General features: G+C 33.6%; 1 protein-coding gene across 12 annotated transcripts in view; it reads right to left on the bottom strand.

Moving 5' to 3' along the window:
• The window catches only part of ATP8A (ATPase phospholipid transporting 8A1), a 453,786-nt gene that overhangs the window by 266,847 nt on the left and 163,339 nt on the right, over positions 1 to 23,600 (bottom strand). For 10 of the 12 annotated variants that reach the window (XM_075356432.1, XM_075356434.1, XM_075356435.1 and 7 more), the window contains exon 2: positions 2,721 to 2,836. The exons of the other annotated variants lie outside the window; for them this stretch is intronic. In XM_075356432.1, the coding sequence (XP_075212547.1) occupies positions 2,721 to 2,836 (116 nt within the window). The remainder of the gene's footprint in view (positions 1 to 2,720; positions 2,837 to 23,600) is intronic. 12 annotated transcript variants of the gene reach the window in all.

A 23,600-nucleotide genomic window follows, 5' to 3' on the forward strand; every position in this document is an offset into this window, starting at 1 on the left:
CCCTCGTATATATATACTCGTATATTTATAAATGTATTATATAATTTGAATACGCCATTTACTCTCTGAATGATTCATTTTCTATTATAATACATTTAAAATCAACTTGCCGGTGAAGGTCATGCGACTTCCTGATCTTGCCACCCTCCAACCACAAATCAGTCGTATTCTGCAGTAGCGTGGAGATCGTACGGCCAGTACATCAGCAAATCCATCATTAACTACGTATCAAAAATCTAATAAGCTCACAAATATAGTATTTTCAGTTCATAACTAAATCACAAAAATTGAAGTCAAATTTTTCAATAACCCCGCTTAAGGTATTTAAGTACACAATAAATTATCTCATTTAAAAAAAAAAAATTGCCATATATTTTGCGATCGAACAACTTCATTCCTTTTGTATTGTTACTAAATAACAGTCTCGTTCAAATGAAAATCTTTTGTCAAATAAAAAATTAGCATCTTTTATGTTATTCAGTTTAAGTGTTATTTTAAATAGTCTATGATCACTATTTCAAGACATTGTTACATCATGTTTCTTACCGCCTTCGCACCTTTTGTTTTGTAATACAATTTCGACCAGTTCGGATTACGGTTTTATATCAATCAGACGAGCAGTTTTTTTGGTTGATAATTGTCAAAATTACGTTATTTTAATTGTGTAAGCGTGTAAGTTAAAATGGGCAGCAAACAGTCTTCCTCTACAGAAACATTCTAAAAAAATGGTTTATCGGGTATATAATTATTTAAAAAGAACTGCACAGCAAACCAAATTCCATTAAGGATGTTTACAATGCAACGCAGGAAACGACCGCAACCATGTGTGCTGTATCAGTGCGTGCCGTACAAAATGTTTGTCGTGAAGGTAATGAAAACGCATCGGTTCCAGGCGAATTATGCGAACATTCTTTTGAATCGCCTCGGAAAAAATTCCTCATATAAACTGAGTAACCAATCTGGAACATTTTAATAAAGATAAGTTCATCGTTCCACTCAAGAATTTTACGGTACAGGAGAGTAACCGATATGCAGTAAAATTAGATATTTTGAAAAAAAATTACCGGAGTACGGATTCCACGTAGAAAACTAAGACGATTAGGGTTCCGAGTTCGTAAGTATTATGACGGCAGAAAATTTATGATGGAGAGCCTGTTTTTGCTCGGGTAAACGTTTTAAGGAAAATGTACGAAATTAGATAAAAATAATTCTCGACCAATAAATAATTTACCTAGATGAAACGTGGTTAACCAGAAACATTTCAGGGAATACAACTGGCAGAATTCAACAATTAGTGGTGGTTTAAAGATTCCGGTTGGGAAAGGATCCCGTTTAATTATATGCTACGATGGTTGCTATGAACTTGATATTTTAAGACTGTGCTCTCGTTTTTCAGTCGAAGCGTGCAGAGGACTTCCACCAAGAAATTAATCACCGAGAATGGTTAGTAAAGTTGTTGCGATCTTTGGAAGAAGGCTGTTCATGGTAGATAACACCACCTACCATTCTGCACTTAAAGGGAAAGTGCCAGTGATCAACAACAAAAAAAAGCGGAAATTGTTTCATGGTTAGAAGAGAAGACAATGCCACACTATCTTTTACGTGCAATTGCCGAATTACTTTCTATTGTTAATGAAAACAGAGAAAAATACAGATGGTATAAGCTCGACGACATTGCAAGAGAAATGGGGCTAAAATCGTTCGACTACAGCCATATGAATGCCAGTATTAGCCAATCGAGCTGATTTGGGCACAGATAAAAGATGAAGTGGCAGCCAAAAACAGTACATTTCAAATAAATTACATAAAAGGTTATTGGAAGCCATAAACCGTGTTAACAAAAAAGATGACTGTAGAAAATGCGTTAGAGAAGTATAAAACCTTCAAGTAGAAGATTTTCATAAAGAAGGATTGCGGGACGATCTCTTACAACCCGTTGTAGTGAACTTACAAGAAAATGACTGTGAAGAAAATATGACAAATTTATCAGGTGATGAAGACAAAATTTATTTCAGGTGAACTGACTTTCAGATTACAACATATTTAGATTTTGTGTAAAGTTTTTCAATTTTACAGTTTTAAATTCCATATTTAAATCTGGTGATAACATTTCCAAATTTTTGAATATGTGGGAAAATTGAGGTAATATTTTATGTAAAATACAGTTCCAGATGTGAGATAGTAACTTCTTATGCGCACCAGAGTAATGCAACAATTATTCTGCTAATAAATATGTAAGATCAGTTGACGAAACGTTGGCCTGTAAAGAGAAAAGGAACAATTCAGTATCGTATTATTACCGTGGTGTAGGGGGAATGAGGATAAACCTAAAGCAATGGAAGGGGAAAGAGCCCGTGACCTTCATCCGTTTCAAATTTATAGTAATAACTTACAATAAGTTAAATTTCACTTAGTCGACTGAAAAATAGATTGCTCATTTATTAACATTTGAGTAAAACCAAATCGTATTAAAAAATTATGTAATTTTATATCAAAATCATTCGTTGAAATCAAAATTCGAATCTGCTCAAAAAAAAAAAGGGAAAAATACGAGTTCATTTTAAAGATTTAATTTTTATCTAGAGTATATACAGCATTTATTTAACATATAAAAGGAATAATTGATAAAAAAATAAAAATAAGTAAAGAAAAAAATTCTACCAGCACAACCCAACTTAGGAGAAATAACAAACAAATGTTCAAAACAACATTAAAGTTACCTGTTGGTGGAGGAGCAACGGTGTTGTCGAGGCGGGCCATCTCGACACTGCCCTGTTCGGCATTGTTCTGGGAAGGCCGCAGCATCTGGAGGCGTGCCGTCCCGGTCTGCGGCTCCCTGTACCACACAATCATACCAACACACACTCATGAGGACATTTAACAAATATATTAATACAATTACTCATACAACCATTTTAAATTAATAAATAAAAACTACTTTCCTGATTAAATCTGATATTAATACAATCATACTTATCAGAACAATTAGTAACTCTACAACTAATAATTATTATTTAGAATTCCGTTAATGATTTCATGCGATTAAAAATAGAAACAAATAACATTTTCCTTATAATATTTATATCCATTCGAAATTAGCAAGGCATTTTTGTAATACGGGAAAACATGTGTAATTCATCGATTCTGTATCCGATAAATGATGCAACTGAAAGGCTTCGAATATCCTAAATATGAATTACAAAAAATATTTTATTATAATTTAATCACTAGTAAAGACAAAATGGATTTAAACAAAAAAAATCCGGAACAGTATTTTAAATAACAAGTAGTAAAGTACTGTATTCAATGAATAGAGGAAATAAACTTTTTTTTTTAACTTCCGGAACCACCGTTAGGTATTGCTTCAGAAGATGAGAAGAATGACAAATGTAGGCGTGTGAAAATGTCATGCCTAACCAGGATTCGAACCTGGGACCTCCGAATGAAAGGTCAAGACGCTACCACTCGCGCCACAGAGGCCGGCGGAGGAAATAAACTACATATTTTTATTGACGGACGTTTAAAGTGTAAACTATCCTTGTTTACATTTGCGAATACGCAATCATAGCTAAAATTAATGGTAATTTATTCTTTAGAAAACAGTAATATCCACTTATAAAAACCAAATAAACCAACTATTTTTATGTAACTCAAAACAATACTTCGTCTTAACAGAAAGGCCCTTACTATATTTCCGGTACCATTTTTAATAAATTATCGAACCGTTTAAAATAAGATCTTTTCGTTAATTTATTTAAAACACAGTTGAAAGATTCTCTTTTACAGAAACAATATTAGTTTGCCGATAAAATTTTTAAATAATACTAATAACAAAATTTTAAAAACTTGTTTATATCTCGTTCAACGACTACATAAATATGAGCTCAAATAATTTTAATTAACACTTCCTAAACTGAGATTTATTTTGTATTATTTTTTAAATATTTGATATCTTCATGTATCATACCTTAACATAATTTCACGTGTTTATATTTTATGCAAGCAATAAATCAAAGCTATTTTTTATTTTAAAATAATTGTGTATTTCGTGATTCTTCTTTGATCAAGATTTTACCATGGTTTCCCTTCATCCATCCATGCAAATATTGGGAACATTTTTTTTATTAATGGAATATAGCTCATCTATTCAAACCTGTCATTTATATATTATAATACTTGTAACGTATCAATCATTTATATAATATATTTATTTAAGAAACCGTAACTTTTACCAAACCGAATTGCCATTTCTCATATGATCCTTATTTATCTAACACAAAAAATAAGTTATTATACGAATAAATCCCAAAGTAATACAATATTTCGTTTTTAATACATGCAACACATATAATGACAACTTCAAAATATTATTGTAATAAGTTATTAAAAAAAAAAAAACTAACTATAAAATAAATAACAATTTTGGCTAGTTAACAAAAGTCCACATATCATAAAAACGCAACATGCAAGTATCACTGTTAAAAAAATTCACCACAAGTTTATTCTCTGTGGTACAAACATTGAACAACAAACATGAAAATTATTTTATTTCTTGCTATAAAGTACATTGTACTCTAGTAAAATAAGCATTCTCAGAACCCCAAAAAAACATGCACTCTTGAAAAGTCAATCCGCTTAATGTTAACAGTGCACTAAATTTATAAATATTTCCTTAAGATGATTTACATAAATAGAAAAAAAATTTATTAAACATTCGTAATAAAATTAGTAATAATAATATGCAATTAAGTAATAATAATTAACAATCATTGTTTACCATAAATATACCACAGTCATCAAAAAGATTGATAGGATTTTAAGACAAAGATTAAAAAAAATACTTGCAATTATATTGTTTTATTTGCCAAGTTCTGTCCTATCTTTTTCCTGTTTAGCCTCCGGAACCACGTAAGGTATTACTTCAGAGGATGATATGTATGAGTAAAAGAAGTGTAGCTTTGTACAGTCTCAGTTCCACCATTTCTGAGGGAATGGGTTAATTGGGTTAATTAAAACCCAATCACCAAAGAACACAGGTATCCACGATCTAGTATTCAAATCCGTACAAAAATAACTGACTTTACTAGGACTTGAACGCTGGAACTCTCGACTTCCAAATCAGCTGATATGGGAAGACGCGTTCACCACTAGACCAACCCGGTGGGTTGCCAACTTCTGTCCATACACGATTTAACATATCTACTGTTATGGTTATAATTGCTTTCCTAACTGGTTCATGTTACGTCATTTTTGGGAGAAAATGTTATTAATGTGTCACCACAAGAAAAAAAAAATCAAAAGGCGTTAGGGTTACGCCCGGACTACTTGGAAGTCAGAGTATGCTTCAATATTAGCCTATCCATTTTACACTCGTAAAGAGGTATCTTGCTGTAAAAACTGTCTCGAAAGTTACGCGTAAAAATGATACATTCTGATGTTTTTTGTTTCATTTATCTGATTTACGTTTGACGTTTTCATTTGGCGCCAACTGAATCGAGTAATTTACCAATTAAATACGTGACAGCTTTATTAAATTTAAGATATAATATCACTGTTGTAAAAAATACAAGAGTCAATAAAGTATTTTATAAATACTGCCGAGGATTAACAGAGTCAACCGATACATTACTGTACTAACACAATTGTACATACTAGAGTGAAATTTTACTACTACAAACAATAGCTAGGATAGCTCTTACGCTGAACAGAGTATACCTACCTGCAAATTTTTCATTCAAAGTCTGTCTAATGATGCATAAAGTGTTTTTCCAACACTATGTTTACATCCAGTATATACATACATATATATATATATATATGTGTGTGTGTGTATAATATCAAAATTGCTGATTCGCAAATGCACAAAGTGTAACATAAATTTCTAACAACATTTTTTTTTTTTTAAATTATTATTAAACTGGAGTAACGGAAAACCCAACAACTTCAAGTCGTACTACGAAGTACGTAACAATTAGAGAACATCATTAAAATCTATACTGCATATATGAATTTTAAATTAGATACGTAAATACTTTAATTAAATATAAAGATATTTTTCATGAAATCTCAAAATATGAGCTTTTATTCCAAATAATTAAAAAAAATATATATATTTCTTTGAACATATTTTTTTAATGTAAATGTGTGGAAAAAAATAAAAATATAAGGTGACCCGGGCGGTGTTAGCCAAACTTAAAGGAATGATTCAGATAACAATAAAAAAAGAGATTCATGCAGACAAATATCCTAACTCGCTTCATTTTTTCTCTGTTCGCCATTTTGTTTAAATATATTTATCTCAAGAACGAATTGAGATATTTTAATGATATTTCTTGTATTCGTACAAACAACACTTTCACAAAATAAATAAATTTGAAAATTTAACCTTCGAAAAATTTCAAAATGCCGGTCATTTAAATTTTGTAATCATTAATAGGTCCGTAAATATTAGTTTTATCGAATGTTTTATTAGGCAAAATATTAAATCATTTTTTCTTGTAAACAAAATGACACCTCACTTATTCAAATCGATTTAACAGTTCCTACATGACTGAAATTGTTAGAGGAACGCAAAAATTAAACGACAGTATAATTTTTGGACAATTATCGGACAGTTTTGTACAAGTACAAAACTGTCCGATAATAGAACAACCGTCTGGTAATAGAACAACTATTATCTTTAATAAAAGAAGTTTTCATTAATGATTTTTAAGTCAATTAGAGAGAAGGAACTGAAACTATGGAATTTTTATTTATTTTTTTTTTATTTTTATTTTTAATTTGCCGAATCAGTCATTTAAGTTCGGCCAACACCTTCCCGGATTCACAGAATATTTATAAAAATTTAATAAAAGCTCATTAACGGATAATTATTTGAAACTTATATCGTTTAACTGCACGTAGTAAGTAGTTCATTTTGTAATGAATGAGGAAAAAACTTTTTTTAATGTTATATAATCTCGTATATATACGTACTTATATTATACGTACTATATATATACATATATATATACGAAAATAAAAAAAAAAATTAACAAAGAATGCTTATACATTTCAATATTAACATTACCCAGAAATCTGAAGAGATTTCATTGAAAAGACAACTTTTTCATTTCTTTAAAAAAAAATCTACTGTAAAAAGGAATTTTTATTTAAGTCTAAAATTTTGCTTTAATAAAGTTAAAGATAAGATTTTTAATTTTAACTCTAAAATCAAGGGAAGCTACAAGATTATACAAATACGATTAATTCAAATAATTTAAATTTCTTCATCTTTTTAAGACAAATCTAACTACTTGTACATTACAAAAATTCTAGAAAAAATTAATTTAAAATAATCTATAAAATTACATTAAATATTATCAATAAACAGCTTCTCTAGAGGGCTAAAAGTAATTATTTATTATGATAAACGATATGGGTAAGGTGATAAAAACATACAAAAACCGTGAAAATTCAATATACCATAAAAAAATACAAAATGATCAAATTGCATGCTCAACAAATTAGAGTTTTAAACTTTTAAAATCCTTAATGTCATACTGAAGGTTATTTTACTCGTATATATCCTTAAATCAATCGGCTGATAATCAATACTCACCGTAACTAGAATACTATTACACAAGAGTAAATAAAACACAGTATACTGAATGACTCATAAGTTTATTACAATCAGATAATAGAAAATGAGTAGAACTGTTTGTGGTCAAATCTTGAAAACAAATGAATTGAACGGGCCGCACATTACTATATCCAGCTGACAGATCGAAGTATACGTACACAAATCCTCAATAAATAGAATAATCTCTTATTCTTAAAAAATAACTATATCTACTTCTTAACAAACCAGACAAGAAAGGAATTGTTTTCATGTAACTCAACAAAATATTTCTGTTTACAAGAAAGGACCTTATTATTGCTCCGTTACCATTTTCAATAAAAAAAATCTTCCAGTTTAGGTAAAATACAATTAAAATATTTTCTTTTACAGAAATAATATTACCACGTTGATTAAGTTTTGAATAATAGTTATAAAAAAGTAATTTAAAAAATATCCGGTCAAAATCGCATATACCCAAATTGGACCGATTACAACACTTTCCCTTCTACAGCTACAGCGCTATCTAGACGGGAAAGTAAAAGCACTGAATTTTCTGTAACCCATTTTCAATGTGTACATAAATAAATTACATTAACGCCCTCTCCGAATTGTGATCTATTCAATAATTTTTTTTTATATTTAGTATCTTCATAAATTTATTTAAATTTCATGTGATTGTATTTAAAATAATGATAATGGACTTTAATCACATGTACTCTATTGTTTTAAAATAATTAATTTTATACTCATGATACAGCTCTGATTCTAGGTTATTATAGTTTCCCTTAATCCATCCAAATGTTGGGGCAATTTCCATTTTAATCCGTGAATTAATATCTACCTATTCCTGACGGATTTATGTATTATTATTATTTTACAGCTATCAGAATTAAAATACGAGAGTAAGTCAATTATTATCCGCAATGTAGTTATAAATTTTATTGCAATAGAAATAGGAAACTTACATGTACATGATTTTTTAACATAGTCCCCTTAAATTTCAACGCACTTGGACCTTCGTTGCACAAGCTTTGTGATGCCCTCATAAAAGAAGGTTTTCGGTTGAGCTGCGAGCCAGGAATGTACCGTTTCTTTCACCGTTTCGTCCGAGGTAAATCGACGGCCCCTTAATGGTTCTTTGAGTGGACCAAACAAGTGGTAGTCAGAACGGGCAAGATCAGGACTATACGGAGGATGAGCCAGTATTTCAAAGTTGAGTTTCTAGAGCGTTTCAGCAGTGTGGGTAGCAGTATGTGGACGGGCATTGTCGTGCAACAACAATACACCTTTCGACAGTAGTCCTTGGCGTTTGCTTCGAATTGCAGGCTTCAGCTTGGCATTAAGGATCTCAATGTAACGCGCACTGTTTATTGTCGTGCCCCTTTCCTCACAATGATCCAGTACTAGGCCTTGTGAGTCCCAAAAAACCGTAAGCATCAGTTTTCCTGCGGACGGTTGGGTCTTGCACTTTATTTGCAGGCCGAATTTGGATGTTTCCATTCCATACTCTGTCGTTTACTCTGTGGTTCGTAATGATGGATCCGTGTTTAGTCACCAGTGATGATTCTGTCTATGAAGATGTCCAGTTCGTTACCATAGCGATCCAAATGTTTTTGGCACATGTCCAATCGCGTTTGTTTATGCAACTGTGTGAGTTGTTTTGGGACCATCTTGCACAGACTTTATGAAACCCAAGTCTGTTGTGGATGATTTCGTAGACAGAACTGTGACTAATTTGCAGACGATGTGCCATTTCATCAATAGTTACTCGTCTGTCTAAGGAAATAATGTCACGTGCACGCTCAATATTTTCCTCATTTGTGGCGGTAAACCACAAATCGTCAAGTCGTCCGGCTCCTTCGTCGTGCATAACACTTGTGCGACCGTTTTTTAATTTGTCAACCCATTCGTAGACACTCCGTTGCGGCAACACACTGTTCCCGTACTGCACCGAAAGTCTTCGATGAATTTCGGCCCCTGATACACCTTCCGACCACAAAAAACGGATCATTGAACGTTGTTCTTCTTTGGTGCAAACAGAAAGCAGAGCAGCTATGGTTAACGGCAGGGCAGCGATAATGGAACTAACCTAGCAGGATCAAACCTGCACAGACATTACAACAATTAACCACGCATGCGTCCTTTACGCAACACGACTGTACTACCAACATAAACAAAAAAATAACTAAATTGCGGATAATAATTAACTTACCCTCGTATTATTTATATAACATAGATAACTACAGTAGTAGTAGTGTAGCACTCGTAAACATGTTGACGTTAAAAGATTATCACAGATCAATAAAAAAATAATATCAAAAGTAAAAACAATTGGCTCTGGAGATTGGAAAATATCTCCAAGAAGAAATTTTGGATAGGAAAAATTTTCATGAATAAGTATACGAGTTTAAAAGATTTAAAGTGGCACAAGATGGAAGAAGAAACAACAGAAGAACATCAGATCACCGAAGTAAGAAAGTCACGCTGTCCACAGATAGCCAATTCGAAAAAATAAAAACCCTATGTTGTCCAACTCACGTTGCTATCGAATGATTTGACGGCTATTTGAAAGTAAGCTACATATATACATATACGGTGTTTATTTTATTTAACCGGAAAGAATTCATCGATAAAACCTGATTTTGAACATATTTTACAATTGAAAAATTAAAGCCCACTGAAATTGGAAAGAAGGAATAAGTTTTAATTATAACATTTTAAACGGCACATGAGTATTTACTTTTTTATCAGCGAAACCCAACTTAGCAATGTTTAATAATAAAAAAAGTTTGAATACGTTTTCCTATACAAGAGCTACAAATTCGTAGAATTAAAAAAAAAAAACAAATGCAAAGATTGTTGTAGGTAGTTTTCTTTAGTTTAATACTAAAAGCCAGGCCAATTTATTAACAGCAGAGATTAACAATAGAATTCTTCTCTTAATCCATAGCAAAAGCGGCTTGTTAATAAGGTATTTTCTTGTAAATGTTTGCAAGATTTCCGAAGGGAGAAATGCGGTAAATGTGTTGCGAGTGCAACATGTGTAAGAAGATAATGCAAACAGATTAGTCGTGGCTGGCTGCAACTAAAATCGCAACCTCACATCCTTCCACAATATGAAGGTAACAACGTAAGTACAAATTTAAATAAGATCAAAATAAGTAGCAAGTTCAAAAAATAAAATAAATTTCAAATAATGATAATAAAGCCAACTTAAAAAAAATATCACACTAAACAAATTCTATTTTTTTTTTTGCAAATAAACTGTAAAAACCGTTTAAAAAAAGGGTAGGTGGTGATACTCTTTTACTTTTAATTGAATAAAAATGATTATTTTTTAATTCCGTGTCATTAAAAGTCGAAAGTTAAACTTTTTTTTGGGGGTAATTTGAGAAGTCGGGTTCATAATTATTAATTTGTATTCTATTTTACAATTCTTCAAAGCCTATTACCAACACCTACCATTACATTTTAATACTCTACAATTATTTTTAACACCTCTTTACGTCAGCGATTCCTTTTCCACCGTCTCAATTATTTAAACGAAATCATTTTGTCATCCATTATTATACAGAATTACAGAATATGGTATTCATTTAGGTTTTTATTTAGCCAAATTTTTTAACCTCGATATAATTATAACATCCTACTCCTACAATTATGTTTTATAAATTCCAGTTTGTATTCTCCTAAACAATTTTTAACCTGCACAACCTCTATCACCAAATTAATTTAACACTAAACGTAACAAAAACCTTTCTCTTAAGACCAATATTTACATTTCGTATTTTTTAGCGCACCGACTAATATTCAACATCACTGGCGGTTCGTAGTAGCTAGCTAACATTAGTGTGGGTGCTGCTCCACAAATTTTTTTTCTGGGTGTTTTCAAGGCCATTGTTAGAGTTTACTGAAAAATAAAAGAACCGAAAAAATGAATCAATTAGAATAGCTGGAAGCCGGATAACAATCTAATTCTACATTTTATCACATTCAAAAATATAGTACACGGTTTTTAAACATATTGTGCTTAAAACCCGTATTAGATTTGACCGATTAAATAATAAATTGTCAATAAAGAATATATTTTTTAGTCTTATTAGATAAAAACTTAATACAATGTCAGCTTAAAAACATTGTAGTCCAACGGTGCTTAATTTAAATTTCTATGTACACAGAAACAAATACATAATTGTTTGTGTTTTTGGACAAATTTGACAATCAATGAACCCGTGCTTTCCGCTATCTTCTGATCATTACTGAAAAAACAACTAAACCACTTTCATATTCCTTCCACGACTAAACTACAAAAGGGAAAGAACACGGTACGTTCCATACACACACGGAGTAATAACTATCTTCAACCTGCACGCCAGGGTAGGAACTGCGGGAGCGACAGTGCTCTCTCCCTCGCAGCATCGCGTGCAGCTTCCTATGTGCGCATGCACACAACAGCCAAATACCACGCCGCTGGAACTGTGAAACGCTCAGTTTCATACAAAGATTTTTGTATCTTTTACATAAATGGGAGATGGATACTTACATTAAGCCTAAGGATTATACATTGCACAAGTATAAAGAAAGAATTAAAGACAAAAGGACTCGTTATATTAAATGTTATCGACAATATCAAGCGGAAATAGGAGATGCTGCAGTTCCACAATGCCTATACGCAAACCGTCACTGTTCCAACATCCTTCTGTAATACCGCATTTCAAAAGATTTTACCTACCTTTTCCTGTTTCTGTATTTCACTACCGCAATTTATTAATAATTTTTTTTAAACTTACAAAATACCTTTAACTCTAAACTTCTGGCGATTACTTTAAGTTGCTCGTAAATATTTACAGAAATGTTCTAATACAAAGATTACACGACCCACATCTATGACATGATAATACACATCATATTATTTATATCTTGCACTATTTATTTATATTACATTGTCACTAACATTTACAAATTCGATTAAATTATGAAAATTTTCATATTTTCAAATTACAACGTGTCGTAATCCGTTGCAATATATTTGGGTTATATCTTCAACAAACACTACTCGTTATCAAACTAAGGAACTGAATCGAATTTTATTAATCGATGTAAGACATAAATTAATAATAACGAACTGTATATTTTTTTAAAAAGTCTCATTACTAACTTCTATAAGTATTTATGAAATAAAACTCACATACAACACTTCTTAAACTAAGTTAAGATATTCTACGCGACGCACATAAACAATATTTAAATTCCATAGTACAGAAAATAAACAATGAAAAATAAATTGTTGCATAAGAATTTTTTTTTTTTTAAGCGGCTGCGTTTATTTTAAAAAAGCAGATTCATTAACAAAGTATTAAGAAAATTTGTGTTTCAAATGAAAATTTAAATATAAAGAAACGAATGTTACAACTAACCATCCCTACCATCAGTCAATGGAAAGATAAAACTGATGTAAAACAGGGAAGCTATTAAAAAATAAAAATGAATTAGCAGGTACGTTGCAAATGTATAAAGTATTAAAATGAATGCCATCATAAAAACAATTTTTCGTTTATTTACTCCTAATTATTATACAAAACAGCAAAACGCATCAGAATACGAACGCAATACCATTCCAAACACAAACATACCGGACAGGCGTATAGATACCTCGCGCACATATACCACACACACTTACGTATTCAACAACAAACCGTGCCAACATAGACACAGCACATCGCAAAAAGACTAAAAGAGAGATAACAGACAAAGCCCAAAAGGTACACTCAGGCACGCTTAATAACCACACAAACGCTCACCGCACACGCACTTGTCCAGCAGACATGCACATAACTCGCATACATATCCAAAGCGGCCATCCGTCGCTGCTTCGAAGAAGAAAGCACACCCTCAGGCACAGGGAGCGAGAATGTCCACGGCCTTACTGCGCCAAGGCGACCCCCCACACGTTTGCAGGGACCCCGGAGGCACTCAGCCGCAGACCTGTCCAACCCGGCGCCCCCTACGTCTCCTTCCTCTGCGGAACTCCTAGTACTCGTGAAGCTTCACCCATCATGCTTTTAACATAATCAACGACAGCCCTCCATTCCTTCTCTCCCTTAATTATTACTTCTAGTGTCTCCTCAGGTCTGAATATATCTGTTCGGCCCAGTTTATGTAGTAGCATTTCTGTGCGCTCCATGCCGAATCTTATACACTCATAAAATACATGGAGAGGGGTCTCCTCTTCATCGCACTGGGGCAAAGGTTTGAGTAGTCCAGCCCGAAACGATGCAAATACGACCAGTAACCACCGTGACCCGCTATGAAATGAGTGAGCTCGTAGCCCAGCGAGCCATACGGTCTCCGACACTAGATATCCCCTATGAGACGGTGGGTCTACCTGCCTTTAGTTCCCTTGCCCCACAGCTCCTGCCAAATCTGGATCGTTTCCTCGGTGATCTCTTTTATTCTTTTTTTCTTTTTGTCTGGTGGTAAATGCCCCAGCTACTTGATCCTTCTCTGTTGCCCAATGATTAATTCTATCGGCTGGAGTCCCACCAGCACCTCTGCCGTCTCACGGGAAACTGTTCGATATGCTGCGATAACCGTAAAGCAGCACCTTCTATGGAGAGCCTCTATCTTCCCCCGATATATACTATATCTTATGACGCCAGCCCAATTTTTTCTCCTACATCATCGTCGAGTAGGCCACACCGCCCAACAGTCTCCTCCGCTGTTGTATAGGTCCACCAATCTTGGGAAGAAGATTGGTGGATCTGAGATTAATCGTACCCTCCACCATCTCGCATGCTTGTATTACGTGGGCGCCAAACCTAAGCCTGGCGTCCACCCAAAATCCCAGGTATTTTATAGCCGGTTTCGTGCGGATTTCTCTACTTTCCAGTGCTATCTTCAAAGTTGGCCTCTTTTTTGCAATGGAAATCGCCATCGCCTCCGTCTTCTCAGGAGCCATGATCAATCCCACACCGGCCATACAGTTACTGATGACGTAATAGTATTTTCTTATTTTTTCTACCGCCTTTCGCATGGTATTCGCTCCAACCATCAAGGCGAGCCCCTCAATATAACCCTTAGAGGAAGTGCGGTCCGAAAAAACACATCATAGGCCAAGTTCCACAGTGTCGGTCCGAGGACTTAACCCTGCGGAACCCTCCTGTCGAGAATTCTGTCTACCATGCCGTCTTGCGTTCTGCATATTATCCTGCGCCCCGAGATATGACCTATCCATTCTTCTTAGATATTATGGAAACTCCAGGCACCTCAATATTGCGGACTACTGGATGGATTTAAAAGCATTCTTGACATCCAGTGTTACGTGGACACACATTCTGGCATCACCCTCTTTATGTGTTCGTCTTACCGCATCGCATACGCCAGCAACCGCGTCAAGGACAGACCTACCCGTGCAAAAACCGAACTGTCTCGCAGAGAGGCCACCCGCCTCTTCGATCGTTCCAGCAATCCTATGCTACAACATGCGTTCTATCACTTTTGCCGCGGCATCAATCATTTCCAGCGGACGGTATGAGGTGGGAAGTGGTGGATCACTCCCGATGTTAGCACCAGCACCAACCACTGGCATCTCCAGCGTTCCGAGAACGCTGGAATATAAGGTACGTTATACGTACCCAAGAACGTTTCCGGCTCGGCCCGGGCCGCTACCTTGACAACCAAATTTGACAGTATGTCCGGGCCTGGTGCCTTGGCCGGCGATATTCGTGTAGTCACCGCCAATAGCTCCTCACGGGTAAACGGTGGGGGTAATTCAGTCACGCCTTGGTCTTCATCCGCTGACTCATCACCGTGGGGGAAGAGCCCATCAATTATATGCTGTACTTCTTGCATGTCTCTCACGACTGGGACTGTGGGTCTAAGGTCCCTTTGTACCAATATCCCATAGAGTCTCTCCAACGGACCCGAGTCCACCTCCTCTATTAGCTGCCTCCAGCATTTTCGTTTCAACTCTCTGATGAGTCTTGCTAACTCCTTCTTACTCTCCTTGTAGCATTCAGTATAAATATCCCTTAATTACCAGCAATCTCGCTGGTCCACCAATACGTGGGCGGATGTCTCTTCCTGGAATATTTATTCGGAAGGATGTCACAGGCCTTCATAAAGCCATCCAGAAAAAAGTAGTCTTCTCCTCAGTTGTGTGAATCTCACTTACACCCCGAAGGTTGAGTGTGGCGTGACGAATGCCCGGATCAAAATTCTTCATGCTTCATCCTGTGAACGTGGGCGGACCAGTCCCGCCGGATCTGTCATCAACAATTGTCATTAGCAGGGCCTGGTGGTCGGTAGCAGTGTACCCCTTCCAGACCCTCCAGTAACTTATCTGGGCAGTCAGCTCAGGAGTGGCAAATGTAACTTTGACCATGAAGCCCGTCATCCCTCACCTAAAAGTATATACACCGCCACAATTTAGACATGCAAGGGTCCATGGTCGCTGCAACCTCCAACAGTACTCTTCCACGCTCGTTCGTCCTGGCCGACCCCCACTCCGTCGACCAGGCATTAATCACCGGCCAGTAACAAAAGCCGATGTGTGAAAACATCCCTCGTAATGGAGGCCAGAATCTTTTTTTACTCCTCCATACCAATGTTGGGCGACAGGGAGCATGAGCAACATACTACTCTGCCTATCTTCGCTCTCACGTATCCATTTCCTTTTTGAACATCACCTGGAGGTAAGTCCGCCAGGTTCAGGGCGCCGTCCGCCCATCTTCTGATTCCAACCATCCTGTCGTGACGGACAAGGGTAAGGCTCGGAGATGAGCACGACATCCGCGCCCATCTTCACAGCGTATCCACTCATCAGATCTCGAGCCAATCTCGAATGATTGATATTCACTTGTATCAATTTCATTAATGGCGGGCTGAGGTCTGGCCGGTCCTCCCACGACTTTTGCTAGTTGTATCCTTAATGACTCCTCTGGGATATGTTACAGCACCGGTGCGATACCCCTCCGTGCCACATGTTATTTCCTACGCACGAGCAGCTTATTCTCCACGACCTCCCTGGTGTCAATCACCGCAACTGTGTTAATGGCGCCTTCTCCCCGATCGGGCAATCTAACTTTTGTATGCCTGTATGCATTCTTAGGCTTCTTGCTTAATAAAGTCTGCCATCCGGTCTTGTGGTACGCCGTTACTTAATGCAATCTCTATAGGACAGCCCGTATCTACCAGCGTCTGTGTACCAATTTCAGCTGTCCATTTTCTTTCCCAGGGGGTCTTTTAGCTCCTTTCCTGGCATATTCTCCCGTTCTTTGCGCCACCGGGAACAACCCTTCAACTATGGAGATACTCACTGACGTGCCTGTCGTGTCCGTCCTCACTTCTTCCGACAGCTCCTTGCATTACCACTCTTGGCTCCACCGGTTCTTCTGATGCTTTATGCGCTCGTTCCTCCATTTAGTTCAACACATTAGTTTTAACATCACCCTGTATCCTAATTATCTAAATAATACAAAACAAATAAATATACTATTATTAAGTATATAACAGATTAAGCTATGGCTTAACGTATAAAGCTGCACTAGTCTATGCTATCATGAAAGATAACAAAAACTTAAAATTAAAATGAATTAATTCCACTATCAAGTTGTTATCACTGAACGAAAATAAAACTATAATAATAATATGTAGTGCTTCACCAGTCTATACTTACAATAGATAACAAATAAGTGAAATAAAATTAATTAATTCTAGTATCCAATTCTATCACCGATCGAAACAAAATTATAATAGTCAATGCTATCTTAAACCGCCGCTGATAGTCAACTATAGACGTTATTTCGTTGTTAAACAAAGATTTAAAAATATTAATTAAATTTTTATTTTAAAGTACAAAATATCGAAGATGCTATGCTATATTATATATATATATATATATATATATATATATATATATGTATATATATATATATATATGTGTGTGTGTGTGTGTGTGTGTGTGTGTGTGTGTGTGTGTGTGTGTGTGTGTGTGTGTGTGTGTGTGTGTGTGTGTGTGTGTGTGTGTGGAAATTTTAAATAACTTTTCAACAGATAAATATTACGAAAATTATATTTAGCAAATGCTACTACCTAAAAACTACAAATTTTTCGGTACGAGACTGCTGCTTAGGAGGACTTGGTCATTTATTCAAGTAGTCTGATAGTTTTTTTTATTAATTATTTACAGACGTTAATTGTCACGACGTACTACATGTGCGTCGTTAATTGTTTTAAGTACTGTTCAGTTTAAACTACCTGTACTCTAACGAGAGAACTGCCGTTCCACGCCCGTCTTTACAACCCATAAGAGTTTGAAATTTACATCCATCATCTGTCGCTAACATTTTATTTCGATTTCAAATTGTTACAGTCGAATTCCTGTTGCATTGCATTCATGATTCCAAAGATACCAAATTTATGGCCAAACCCTCGTCACAGTGGAATGCGCTTCTTTTGTAAAAAAAGAAGAGCATCATGAACTTTTTGTGAAAATCATTTAATCTCAGATAATCGGCAAAATAATAAATAAGGGTTAGATGAATATGTTAGAATATCAAACTTCTATCGCCGTCCGGTAGATTACTTTTTTGTAGGTGTTTAATTTTTTTTTTCCGAACATTTTTTGCAAAACCAGGTTTTTATCTAATATCATGACAATAAAAAGAAAATTAAAAACATTACGGAGGTGTTGATTTATAGATTTTAATCAGAAAAGTTGATAATTCTAACAGTATAATAAAATATTTTCTATTATTTTTTTTTTTACAACAGTATGGGAAGGTCACCTTTCAAGTCATGGAGCGATTAGAAAACTGTAATTATATAATTACTGTACAAGTGTGCATGTATATAATTCCAACAATTGTACGAAAAAACATGTAGGGCAGGCAGATCTATATGATTTACCTAATTGTTATTAAACAGGAACATCATATTATTAATTGGAAAATTATTTCGTTCATTCTACAACGTGATATAAAAAATGCAAGTTAAAAAATCAGAAAAACCTACCTTTTTGGTAAATTGTACATATTTTGGTTTAGTTAATAAGTAGGATGAATCTTACAGTTAAGAATATAAAGAAATATAAAATCGATTAAGTCAAATCAACAAAATTGTTAATAAAAAAAAAATTTGTCGGTTTTAGTTTTACCCGTTTTAAAACTTAAACGTCGTAATTGTAAATCATATTTGTGGATGTTATGATCAATTTGATCCCATAATTATTTTGAAATTTAATATAACTTTGATTATGAGTTGTCTAACTTAATTATAAATACTTTTTCATAATTTTATGGTTAAAATTGTTGTAATTTACTTCCTTTTGTTTTTACTATTTTACTAATTAACGCATCATAAAATTGATAAAAATTGACTAATTTAATAGTTTTTAAACTTCAAAGTTAAAGGTCCTCAATAAAAGATTAACTAAAAAACAAATACAACCGTTCTAAAATAATACTGCTTTATTACTTATTTAAATTTCGACTTTTTGAAGTGACGCCAATTTTATAAGAAATGCCAATAGTTTGCGAAACCTAAATTGGCGCTGGGATTTATTTTAATAAAAGAATTAAGATGTTATAATTTTTTGGCTATATATATATATATATATACATATATATTATTCCTTCGACAACATAGTTAAAAAGGAAAAGTATAACGATCGACTAAAGTTTTGGGTATCGGAGTTTTTGCAAATATCAACGTATCTCAGTCCAAAAAATTCAGAAAAGTTATACAAATTTTCTGAAGATCGTAATTGCCGGAAATAGTAGTGTAATTAAATGCTAACATCCGTACGTGCGGGTGTTAGTTCAACATAACTAACTACTCCGAACTAGTTCAACCTAAAAACTTCGAAAAAGAATCAAAAAACTGCTATGTATGCATTTGTGGCATTAATTTTTTAATAAAATTAAAAAAAAGGAGCAGTAGTTTTCACAAATTTTAATTACTGAGTTTTTGTATAGTGGTCGTAAAAATTGAGCTTCAATACGATAAAAGCACTTATTAATTATTTAAAATTACGAAGTTTTTAAGTCGATTTAGTTGTGGGGGTATATTCAACATTATTTCTAAATAGTTGAAAATATTTAGCGACTCATTATCTCAAAATTAGTTGATCAAATAGTTGAGATTTATCACAGATTTTTAACTACATATGTTAAAATAAATAGTATATATATTATTTATTTATATGTAAACTTTAGCTTGATTTTTTACCTCATCAGTGAAGGAGAAATCACGGTAGCAAACTTTTACTTTTCTTTTTTGTTTTAATAAACTAGAATTTTTTTTAGTTTTTTGAATTAGATTGTACCGAAATGGACCGAACTAAATAACTATTAAAATAAACTACTATTAATGAAGAAGATATTAGAACTTTTCGTTTAAAAAAGGGGTCTCAAATTGGACCCGATTATTTTTTACTTTTTTTAACTCTATGATACTACCTGTTTTTCAAGTTGTGGTTGTTATTAAAATGTTATATGAGGTTGCTGTTATATGGTGACAGTATAAGAAACTTTAGTGCGTAAACGTACGATTTTATTTTTCTTTAGAAATTTGTTTTCATTATTTTGTACGATTTTTTTTTTACAAATAAACTGGGTTAAATAAGGGATAGTTATACAGAATATGTCGCTACATTAACTTTAAAATAAATAAAAATAATTCTAGTTTACGACTGACTTTCTATTTTGTTATTATCGAAATGTTTATATAATTTTAATTTCTGATTAGAAATAATTAATGTCATAAATTGTAAGTTAAAATGAGTTAAATATGTACTTACAGTAGATAAGAAAAAAAGTAATAGAAAAAATAAACATACGCTACCTAAACATGCAACCACGTAATCCAAGAAAAAAAAATGTAATAAACATGTAAAATTTATCACTTCAAACTGTCATAAAATTAAATAAGCCATCACACGATTTGTTCAAGTAGGAAAATTATTAAAAATATATCTATTTCAAATAATTATTTTTAGAATTTTTTTTAAAATTAATTCTTCTATTTTGTTTTACGGGACATGCGAACTAAACTAAAAGATCACTGATGTAGAAATTCTTGATAAACCAGGATAAGAAAGCAAAAAAAATATGAAAAATTAATGTTAAGTCAACAGATAAACTTCTTGGCCACATTATAAATTATAAGGGAATTATTTATTTTTACTTCAACAGCCTGACGACCGATGGATGATGCAAGACTTTTTTAGCGCGTAAAAAACGCTTTGCTTGACCAAGACTCGAATCCGGACCTCCAGAAGAGAGACAGAAATTTTACCAATAGTCACGTGTATTATCAAAACAGTACGTAGTAAGGTTTAAATTAAGGAGATGTGATAAAAAAAAAATACAAAGGGAAACAAAAAATTATAAAATATATTTAATAATATAATTTAAATAAAATATTTTTAACCGACTTCAAAGAAGGAGGTTACGCATTAAACCCGTATAATTTTTTTTAATGTTTGTTCGCACATAACTTTTTTCCTATTAATCCGACTGAAATAAATCTTGTTGCAATCGACGCAGATGCTTTTCTCGGTGGTACCATGATGTTTGAAAATTCATTTTAGACAAAAAAATCGGTCTGAAAATTGACAAATGTTTTTCGTTCGGCAGGAAAGTTGGGACAGTGGGAATCCCTAATATCCTATGTATGTGTAAGGTTAGAAGATATTATACAGTCTTCTGCAGGGCAGGTCATGTAAGTTCAGAAACTTACATCTCTTGTGCAGACACAAGAGATGTAACACCGTTAATAAAATCATCAAAAATTGAGATATCTCGTCTTAAACCTTTCAGACACAATGTAAGTTATATGTAATATATAGCATCGGTAGAGACAGTGGGAATTCTATATATGGTCTTGATGTCGTCCATTTTTAAAGAAAAATAATTATTTAAAATATAATTTAAATATTAAAATAATAAAAATATATTTAAAATTATAATAAAATTATTTGAGATTTAACAGCATAAAATATCCCACAACCTAAATTCAGTTTCTGAAGATGATATCTAGTAGGAGAGTTCTGGAAAGTAAACATTCTAGCAGTACACGACACGGTTCCATAAAATATTTCAACACGAATTTTGACCATTTCTCCTCGAATCTTAACTTTCAGTTCTTACGTTATAGCAGGAGACTGCTGTACACTATCTCACTTTTAAGGTAACAAACAAAAAAAATACTACGTTGACAAATCAAGGGAGCTTGGAATTCACAAAAAGTTCCTACCGCTTCTAAATTGAACGATGAGTTAAAAAAAAAGAAAAAAAGGCGTTTACACCGGAAAGTAAATTTGTGTGACTGGAGCCGGTTTAGCCGAAGAGTAGGATTTTTCTGGGCTCAGTAACGAACATTTTGTTGATAATTTATTTTTGTTTATTAACTTATCAGTTTGTTGGAAATTGGCTTCATTCGACACAAATAGTTTGTTAATGAATTCATCGTTCATAAACTCGTTTGTTTTAACAAAAAATCGTTAAGAAATTATCGCCGCATTAGGTGATCATTTGGTTCAAGGTAAAGGAGATGATCTTCTGCTACTTCTATGAATGATAGTTAAATCTTAGAAGCAATTAATAGAATTAATTAAACGATACGGTTTCTTATCGCTAGCAACTGGAGTAGTCTCTACACTGTCCGGTATACAGTTGGTTTTCTGCACATTGGTTAAAGAATTCTTTTTTAGAGTCGAACCTCTTCACTCAAAATTCCATACCCTTGTTGACGGATTACAATTACGTCATAAAAGTGGAGGAGATTGTGACCTAAATTAAATGCGATAGAGAAATTCTTTTCACGCGAATACCACAATGTTATCGTTTTTGTAAAATTCTATGACAGCAAAAAACGTCGGTTATAAGTGCAGCCACGAAATTTAAAGCTTACTGTGAGCCCACGGAATCTACTTTACATTTGATACCTTTTAGCATAATACATAGTTTCACCATTTTTTTCTAATATTTAAATAAAAAAAACACATTGTTCAGCTAATTTACTTTTTTCAGTGTTATATATACGGTAAATGTATTCAGTATTAGTAAATTTACGAATGAAATAGTATTAAAAATAAAGAATGAATTAAATATGAAAATTAAGACACGGAATAATTATAGTATAATTATCGTAATTACCAATATAATTACCATCTATTCGCGGCAATAATTTTGTGAAGGATTATAAAAAATAAAGTAAAACTAATTTTGTTTATGTTTTTTAACGTGAAACAACCTGCAAAAGTATGTGCAGGGGAATTAAACGTAGGGTAAACAGCACTTCTTTTTGACCAGTCGAGGACATTTAGCCTGTGTACTACCCTTAAATCTATCCGGTAGTGAAGCCTAAAATTCCTCGGTAATGATCCAGTCTTTTCCCAGGTAATCTATGAGTACCGCATACCGAGAATCCAAAAAAAAGCCATGCTTTTTTTCTCCAGCTGGACCCGTTTTCGCTTTCTTTGGAGTACTTTCATCTGCTCTCACCCACTGTTTGTTCTTTTTCGTGTAATGGTGAATCCGTATTTTGTCTACTGATATAAAACGTCGAATAAACTCAGTGGAATCGCGTTAAAATCAGTCTAACCCTTCTTGAGAATTGTTGGGTTGAATGTAACATGTAATGAACATTCGTGGTTTTTCAAGATGTTTGCGATATCAGAGTTCGTGTACCTTCAGTCGGCGATCATTTAATTGAATTGTCGATTTTTGTGATTATTCTGTCTGTCATAGCAAGATTTTAGGGCATCCCGTACGTTCATTATCTTGAATAGACGTACGTCCACGTTTAAAATCAGAAGCCCAGTTTTATTACGGTTGAAATCCGTTGGAAGTGGAATCCTACTACTTTTTAATGTACGAGAATAAGTCAATTATTATCCGCAATGTAGTTATAAATTTTATTGCAATACAAATAGGAAACTTACATGTACATCATTTTTTAGCATAGTCCCCTTGCATTTCAACGCAATTGGTCCATC

The sequence above is a fragment of the Lycorma delicatula genome, chromosome 2, assembly GCF_047948215.1.
Source record: "Lycorma delicatula isolate Av1 chromosome 2, ASM4794821v1, whole genome shotgun sequence".
NCBI lineage: Eukaryota > Metazoa > Arthropoda > Insecta > Hemiptera > Fulgoridae > Lycorma > Lycorma delicatula.